This window comes from Parambassis ranga, chromosome 12 (assembly GCF_900634625.1).
Source record: "Parambassis ranga chromosome 12, fParRan2.1, whole genome shotgun sequence".
In the NCBI taxonomy this organism is placed as follows: Eukaryota; Metazoa; Chordata; class Actinopteri; family Ambassidae; genus Parambassis; species Parambassis ranga.
Window position 1 is genome coordinate 12,531,539 of NC_041032.1, and position 9,025 is coordinate 12,540,563.

The 9,025-nt window shown below is 41.6% G+C and overlaps 1 protein-coding gene across 1 annotated transcript; it reads right to left on the reverse strand.

Moving 5' to 3' along the window:
- Positions 1–3,369: 3,369 nt before the first annotated feature.
- On the reverse strand, positions 3,370–5,230 carry ptges (prostaglandin E synthase). The gene is made up of 3 exons (XM_028418161.1): positions 5,039–5,230; positions 4,856–4,938; positions 3,370–4,290 (listed from the first exon to the last, which is right to left on the reverse strand). The coding sequence occupies exons 1-3, from the start codon at positions 5,153–5,155 to the stop codon at positions 4,041–4,043; spliced, it is 450 nt and encodes a 149-aa protein (XP_028273962.1). The 5' UTR covers positions 5,156–5,230; the 3' UTR covers positions 3,370–4,040.
- Between the last annotated feature and the right edge of the window lie 3,795 nt (positions 5,231–9,025).

The following is a 9,025-nucleotide window of genomic DNA, read 5'->3' on the forward strand; positions in this document are numbered from 1 at the left end:
TGTAAACGCAAACGCGGCTAGCGAATCCCGCTTGCAAAGTGATACTGCTGGTTCACAGGGACAGTGTCCGGGTCGTGTACAAAAGCCGTATATAAACAACCATCGAACTACGACAGCTTTGCCCCGAGTTTATTTTTCACAGGGCTACAATTGATTTTAGAACCAAAACAAAAAAACGAAAGAACGAGCGACACAGGACAAAAAAACACACACGACACATGCACACACAGTCCTACCGCGACCTAAACAGACTCTGTATATTACAAGGCGCCACCTGACAAGCCAGATTGAGCTGGATTGAGCGTGAAACCACGTGTGTGATAGCCAGATTTGAAAATAGGTCATATCCAGCTTAACGGCTATCTGGATTCAATCCTACTCTAGCTGGATTGACTTTCTCCATTGTGAACGGGGCCTTATAGTCTAATCTAACCCAGAGTGGTCATCTTCCCTGGTCCTGTAGATCCAGATGCCTGCTGATGATGATTAAATTAACTGAGCGATCAATTAAAGTCAAATCCTGATAGGCAGAATATTTCACTTTTGTTGTAGAACTTTAAATTTGCAGATATTTGAGTGTCTGACTTGTAAACCGTGTTCACCTTGACTTTTAAATAAAAACAATTGGAGAACTACAGTTGGTGCTTAAGTGCCTGGAAACCAAACCACTCCAATACCAGCCTAAGATACTCAACATTAACTGAACCCACAGCAGTTAAACTCCACACAGTGTGCAGTATTTCAGTCCTGTAACTATCTAACATTGGAATCATACACTATTTAAAATCCATATGATGTAAATGCAGCTCAGTTTCTGCCATTGAATACTTGTCTATTCTGAACTTTATGTATGAAATACCCTTTTTAATTGTGTAAAAACTCATGCACAGGTGTTTCAGAAGTTGTTGGCGAGCAGCAGTGCAGCAGCTCAGGCCAGGTGGAGCAATCAGCTGCAGCTCTGAGACTCTGAGTTTTGGTCTTTCAAAATAAAACACCTAAATTTAAAGATCACACTTGTGTATGTATGCTGACATGGACCAGTGGGAGTGAAACCAGAGGGGAAATGTGTGTAAGGCACCAGACTAGAAGTGGTTCTATGTTAACATGGGCGCACCGCACAGCAGCCTTCAGATCCTGCATGAGCCTCCTCTTCCTCCTTTTCCTCTGTCCACCTCGTCCGTGAATCCCTCCAACTCAGAAACACAACTCAGTAAAACTAAATCGAAAAGGGACGAAGAAGAAGAAGAAGGCCACAGCGTGAGGGGGATTTTTACAAAGGTACTCTTTATTACTCTGAGTCAGGGTGGGTGATGCTTCTGTTTCTCTTGTATTCCTGTCGAGTACTCTTTGTTTCTACCTCCCCTTGGCATTCTCACTGTTTATTTGATTTGATTTTCTATTTGAATCTATATTTACTGTTTAGACTGTTGCTGAACCTCTGTGATATCAAAACGCAAGGAAAAAAAAACAAAAAAAACACCAAGTGTCTTAAAAATATTGTATCGCCATTGTTTTTAATGCCAAGTACTACTTGTAAATGTTTGTGTATCAAATGTGGCCTCAAATGAAACTGAACTATATTATTATTATTATAATTATTATTATTATTATTTGATTTTAGCAGTTATTTTAAACAAGTGCTGTAGACCACTGCTGTGAAAGTAGTTGATTCTGTTCATTGATATGTAATAAATATTTATGAAATTTGGACAGGCTCATTGTTTTACTTATTTCATCTTATATCCAAGCAGAAACTGAGCGGATGATTCAAACTTATTTTCTGTTTACTTTGATTTATTTTATTTTTATTTATTATTTAATTAGTGAGAATTTTGTGAGTGTCCTCTTGTAGACGTCCTGATTCAGAGGTCAGTTTCTTTGTGTTTCTTGGTTCCTTCTACTTCCTGTTTTATTTTGGTAGTCGAGTGAATCTCAGCCTGATTGTTGTCTCATCTGTGATTGGCTGCTGTGCTTCTATTGTCTCCACCTGTGTCTTACTCTGGTGTATTTAGTCCATGTGCTCTCCTTCCTGCTCCCCATGCCTCTGTGTCCCCAGGCTAGTTTTTCTACATCTTTGTCTCAAAGCTTGTTTTTTGTTGGTTCTCTGCTTTGTCTGTGTTTCGGCCCTGCCTCCGCTCTGAAATTTAACACCAGCCTGGCTGCTGAGTCTACTCCTCTATCACATTTTATGACATTTTCTTTTAGGCTATGTACGTGTAGAAATAGTTAGACCTGGTGACACCATTTCCCAAAATACTCTGATTTTCACTTTAATGAGAATAGGACTGAATTCAATAAAACCCACTGTGTGGAACAAATTGTGTGTATTTGTGTTGTACAGGAAAAATGTGACCTTCTGTTGCACTCATTTCAGTGTGGCCTCCTATGTAATCCACTGGGTTTGACTGTAAAACAACAGTTGAACCTGCTGCCATGTAGTTTTAGCTAATTATGGAGCTCAGGTGTGATTATACAAAATTAGTTTTCTCAGAGGGGAGAGAGCTGGCATGGTCTGATTTGTGCTTTCTCTGTGTGGCCACAAGGTGGAGCAAACTAATGGTTAAAATCACTAAAACAAAGGTTTTTATTCAGGTTTTATTGTTTTAAGGAAGCCTGTTTTCTCTCTTAAGGCCTGAACAATAGAACATGCAGTCTAACACAAACTGATCTCCTGCAGGGGGCAGCAAAAGCAAGACTTTTCCCCCTGATCTCACACAAAATCCTAAAAAAGCAAAAGAATGTTATTGTTGTCTGTGAAAATAACCTCAATTTTCGCAGACAACTATAATCCTCCTACACCCTGAAGGAAAAAAGACACGCTGAGGTGACGCGTACACACGGTATAGACACACCCCTGTCCTTTGCATGGCGGCTGTTTCACCCAGATTATATGCTCAGTATTTCAAAGAAAAGGATTTTCCAACCCTCCCACTTTCTCAACAGGTTGTTAGATTTCTTTTGTCTAGAATACTCACTCCACTCCACCTCTGTAAATTCAAGCTTAGTCACTAGTGGGGTAATTGCTAGAAGTGGGTTGAATGGGATTACGTCAATTTTTAGACCTAGAAAAAGTGACGGTCCACAGACAGGGGGGAAAAAAACACTCAGCCCACGCATACTGTCAATACTGTTAAAGCTCTCTTGTAATACATCTGTATGGCTTCCCGGGGTCCTTCTGGCCTGCGCAGGGTGTGACAGTGAACGCAGCACATGCAGACCAAAGTCTTACATAATAGGTGGAGGAATGCTGGAACTTTGCCGCGGACTTCTGGATCATCTCACTCTCATACACAAAATGGGGCCCAGTTCCCCCTGAACGGTTCCAGGCAACAAGATGATTATTTCTGCAAATTACCCACGCCAGTCGAGTAAAGATTAGTTGTTTTATTGCCTACAAAATGCTCTCTAGGGAGTCGAAGCATTACTGTATACAGTACGTTAAAAAATAAATATCTTTATAAAAACTTTTTGTTTTCACAGATAAAATGACGACATTACAAAATATTTCTCTGCAGGTTGTTGCAATACTTTAAACAAGCTGGAGGTGTGAAAACTTTCAGCACCTCCTCAAGTCATCGTACTATGATTTTCTTGACCCAGACAAATGTTAAAACACAACAGATGGAACATCCACTTAGGAAACAGATGAAGTCATGATGAGGATACACAGCAACATGAATGGTGGTCTGTGTAGTGTGTGTAAACACCAGAAAAGAGGGGTCAGGGGTCAACACAGACACATACACACACACACATACACAGCAGTGCTGGAAAATCTTTCTGTCAGTGAGCAACAACCTTCATTTTAAATACACAAGTACAGTATATGATCAACTTCAAATGTTTTGTCACATTTTTACTATAACGATAAAAAAATACTGTCAAGATCTCATAAAAAACACACACACATATTGCACTCACACAGACTTGTTTTTACTGCTGGCCCCTGGGTATCCTCCTCCTCCTCCTCCTCCTCCTCTTCCTGCTTTCTTTGACTCAGGCCCACAAATCACTTCCACTACCACCTATACTTAGGACAATCAGGCATAAGCGGCTACCGCCATCAGGATCTGCAGAGCCATGGAGATGCACGGTATCTGTGCCACAGTGTAGGCCAGAGACCGGGTGGGTGCTTTCAGGGCCAGCAGGTAGGCAACACTGTGCAGCAAACGGGCCAAGAAAAAGACCAGGAAGTGAAGGCGAGCCACCACCAGGGAAGGTCCGGTCAGGGAGTAGATGGCACCCAGGAAGAGGAAGGGGAGGATGTTCTCCATGTCGTTAATGTGAGCCCTAGAGAGGGGGAAAAAAAACACATTTACAAATCTGTTCTTAAGCTTGTCATGTTGTGACTCAGCTATGCTGCAGCCCCCCCCTTTCCTTCCCTTTTTTATAAGATAATCTGAAGCCTGCTGCTCTGATGTTTTTCTATGTGCAGAAACAGCACTGTTTGAACAAGCCACATCGTAAGTTACATAAAGTGTAAAAAAGTGTAATAAACATCAGGCAGAAAGAAAAGAACAGAAGGAGCATGTTGTAATGCTTTCTGCGGTCACGGATCATTTTCTGACAAGTTAAAACAGAGCAGTCAGCACAGCTCCTCAGGCCCAGCTGCTGCCAATTCAGTGGAGATAAACACATCATCTCACCTAAGAGCTGCGTTCAGGTGCAAGAAGTAAGATGAAATCTGTGCACACACATTTTCATTGATTTATTTATGTACTTATTTGTGTATGTTTCTGATTTATTTATTATTATTATTATTGCAAATGACTGCAAATTACACAGAAGCTCCTCATACGCAAGTCCAACAAGTGTTTTCTATTCAAAACAAAAGCACGTCGTGCCACGTTCTTACCTCCGGCATCTTTCCACATAGGGATCCTCTCTGTGAAACTGCAGACCTCCGTGTCTGAGCGCGTCCTCAGGGTTGGCAAACGCCTTTTATATAAAAAGAAAAACAAGAAACACTTTACATAAGTGACGACGAACTTTCTGACAGTAGCCAAAATAAAGATGGTTTCTTATCTCCCTCACTCACCTTTTTACGCAGCCTCACTTGTCCCGTTATAATGGCGATAATGTACATTTTTAGCACCAGAAGCACGCCGTAGAAAACAAAACAGGAGAAAACTTCGTTTCTTATTATGGTTGCCATTTTCTGTAGAAGTTATCCCACAGTGGACACAAAGAAGAGGAGCTCCGGAACCGGTGCGTCCGTGCGTAATGCTGTTAGGAGTGAGTGAGACAGAAAGGAAAGGCTTTATGTAGGCTCCAGACAGCGACGCCTCCACCCACTCAGCCACAGAATGGTGATGGTGATGACAGGCTGAACAAGCGGAAATGTTTCATTCACGAATCAGAAAATCCCAGAAGGGAGAGTGAAATAACCTGGCACGCCAAAACGCGGTCCCCGAGGCTACGCGTGGAGAAATGTATTAACTGTCTGTGAAGGCCATTAAGAAAGTTACACATATAACTAAATGTTTATTTTTATTTTATTTTATTTTATTTTATTATTATACATTTTCTCTTTTGTGATGGTAGCTATCCATTAAATGTAGTGAAGTAAAAAACTATATTATTTCCCATATTTTAGTTTAATAAAGATAAAAATAATAGATAAAAATCAACCAAAAATGGTACAAAACTGTGATAAAACCTGACCATAAGAGATGCCAAAAACAAGACAAACAAGACCACAACAACACTAAAAAATGACCACAGAGCATTACTGTGTATAAGAACACTGAAAATACTTGGAATTCCTTTATATTAACTAAATATATATCTTGTAAAAGTTTTCAAAATTAAAAAGACCTTTTAAATTTGAAAAGTTCAGAGTGAACTCTTTCTACACGTTGCATCAATATTTGAGAGCTTTGTGTGAGGCAGTGGACAGAAAATGTGCTTCCCCTGCATGTTCTATGACTATTTGACTTTCAGAAGTTACACACACCTTTTACTTTGGTGTTTTATCATCAACACACACAAATGCAAGGCTGCTGGCAAAATATGGGTCATGGCATTGGTTGCAAAACAAGCAAAATTTCCGCTGCAATCCAGATTTTTGCGGTGCCAGGATCTCATAGTGTATTGCTCAACACCATAATCTGTCATCGTTTACGTATGCTGTTATGAAAACATTCTGCTGCGTACTTCCACTGCATTTCATAGGCAGATATTTCACTTTCTTTACTTGCTGCTAAGTGTTTTTTATTCTTTACACAGAAAAAAGTCCATCAAAATGTCTAATGCAACCATTAAATAAACACTTGAGTTTGGGTGAACTGTCCCTTTAAAGAAAACCATAAGGCATCACCATATTTATTGTAAATACACGTCCATCATGTTTATTTACATACAGGCAACGAAACGCCTCACGGTCAGCCATCAACACCTTGCGTCTGCCAGTCCAAAGTGAGCGAGCTGCCCGAGCTGGTGTCATCACAACAGTCCTCTGCATCTGAGAAGGAGGACATGTAGTGGAGGCCCGTCACTCTGTGGTATCCTCCCCGGAGCATCTGTGGGTAGGCAGTGAGCTCCATGGCTCTGCGGCTGGTCCTGTTCACCCTGACGGTCCACATATCGACAAGCTGCGTACACATAGCACAGCCCATGGTGTGTGTGTGTGTGTGTGTATGTGTGTCAGGTCAGGAGACTGTAGGTCATTTACAGTGACACAGGTGTCATCATAACCATTTTATGGTCAGGATGCAAATCAATGAAAATCATTGTGAAAGGCTAAATAAGATTGCACATTTTGAATAGGAAATCTCAGTGTCACAGTGTAGCTGTGGTGCGAGTGAGTGGAGTGACTGAGAGTGAGTAAGTGGTTCCCTGGAATTTGAGTACCACTGCTGTTCTTCTATAAAAGGCAATGAAAGAAAAAAGATGAGCGGGGAAAGAGAGGTGAACCACAAATCAAGTCTACATGACAAAACGTGTACGTTCTCTTCCAATTCTCTGTTTTCAGCAATCAAATAAACCCACAACAGCGTCTTCACACCCAGCCCCACCTGCAGGGCCCAACGACAGTAACCATGAGGGAGAAAGTCACAGAATCACGGGGCGGCGAATCTCAAGGTGTTCTTCGTCTCTCATAGCTGCCAGACTCTGCTTGTAAATATTTACAGACTTCGCTTCTGCTAAAAAGCACTGAGAAAGAGTTCACAGAGAGTGAGAGAGGTGAATCAGCATCCAACAATCCACTCAGCTGGCTCCTCTGATGCTGCTGCAGCAGCTGCTGATTTGGCTTTAAAATTACCACAAGGGCTGTTCATGTGGGTGCTTTGATAAACGTGCCACTTCCTGTGTTTCTCATCCTTCAGCTTTATTCTAATGAAAGGAAGAAGCAAGAGGCAGGTTAATACACAGCAGATAATTTTCACCCAAACATTCAAACTCATTATCTGTTCTTGTGGAACAATGTCCTGTGGACAGATGAGACATACCCACTGTCAAGCACGGCAGTGGAGGGCTGATGATTTATTTGGGCCGGTTCTGCAGGCACCATTCACCCATTGTGTTGACCATTCCTCCCATTCCTCTGTATACCTGAGTATTCTATATATGTGAGACCATCTGTCCCACAGTTGAAGCTTGGTGGAAATTGGGTCATACAACATCAGGACACAGCAGCAAATCTACATCAGACTGGCCTCTAAAATAAAAGAATCAAGGTTTTGGAGTGGTCTAATGCACAGGACCTGAAAGGATGTTAAATGTCAGGGTTGTGTGAGCACAGAGTAGGTAACCAGAGAGGTAAAATGGGGGGGGGGGGGGGGGCAATCAAGTGTTCATAATGTGCAATATTAAATATGTATGTATGAACCAGGCTGAATCCAGTTAGCAGTAGCAATAAAAAAACCTCACTTCCACAGGAGCTAATATGATTACACTGATGCTTCTATGTAATGGAATGAAGAGCTACAGAGTGTGTGACTGATTGGTGCAGATATTTCTATGAATAACTGGTAGTTTTCATGCTCGACTTGCCCTCCCAAATCACAGAGAGCACCTGGCAGGATTATATTATAATGAGGACAGAGAGGACAAGTGGTCTGATGCTTCGTGCCACACCCGTCCTGGACACAGCAGGGGTGACCCTCTTTTAAGCCAGTCCTCAGACTCCCCTGCTGTCCTCAGTCCTCACTGTGTGATCTAGCAGCCAACGTCCTGGACGACTACTCCTATGACATGTTTAATAATTCAAGAATCATGGTGTCTCATGAAACGCATGCATACAAGTGTCCCGTGCAACCTTCATGTCAGTCATCTGTAACAGTGTCAAACCTCCTCTGTGTGTGTGTGTGTGTGTGTGTGTGTGCACAACTATGCTCAGACAAATAAGCACTGCAGGAAACGTTGTGTGTTGTCGGATGCTGCAGATTCATGTGTGTGTGGGTGTTCAGATCGATGGAGAGATAAGATATACAGTCTTACTTCCTAATAACAGTTTTGAGAGCGTCCGGCTCTTACCTGAATGCAGCATGTCTGCATCGATGCAGAGAGTGTGCACCGTGTCCTCTCTGCAGCCCGGTCTGTGTTCCCCTCTCGGTCTGCTTCTGTCTGGGCTCGACACAGCTCAGCATACATATGGGACTCGAGATGACATCACAGCTCCTCACTTAAAGAGTTGGTGTCTTTCCAAAATTCAGACACTCTCTGTGATTTTATTCATTTATCTGGACTCAAATGATTATTATTATTATTTCATACCAGAGATTTGGTGTGGAATTGACAGTGAAGAAGAAGCATCCCCCTTTTCCTTGTTCTTATTAGATACTTTTGATTGTTATACAGCTTCGGCTGGTTGGATTGTGCCTCCTAAATTACCTTATTAGGAAGTATTTTGGATATTTGTTTATATTTTTAGTAATGTTTTTTTTAGTGGAAATTCATTTTGCTTAAGATTGAGACATGCTATGCTAAATGAAGATTAGCTTAGCACAAACAGGAGAAAAACAGGGTTAGGGATGAACAATATAATCAGTATCAACCAGAAGAAAATATTAGCTGGCATTGA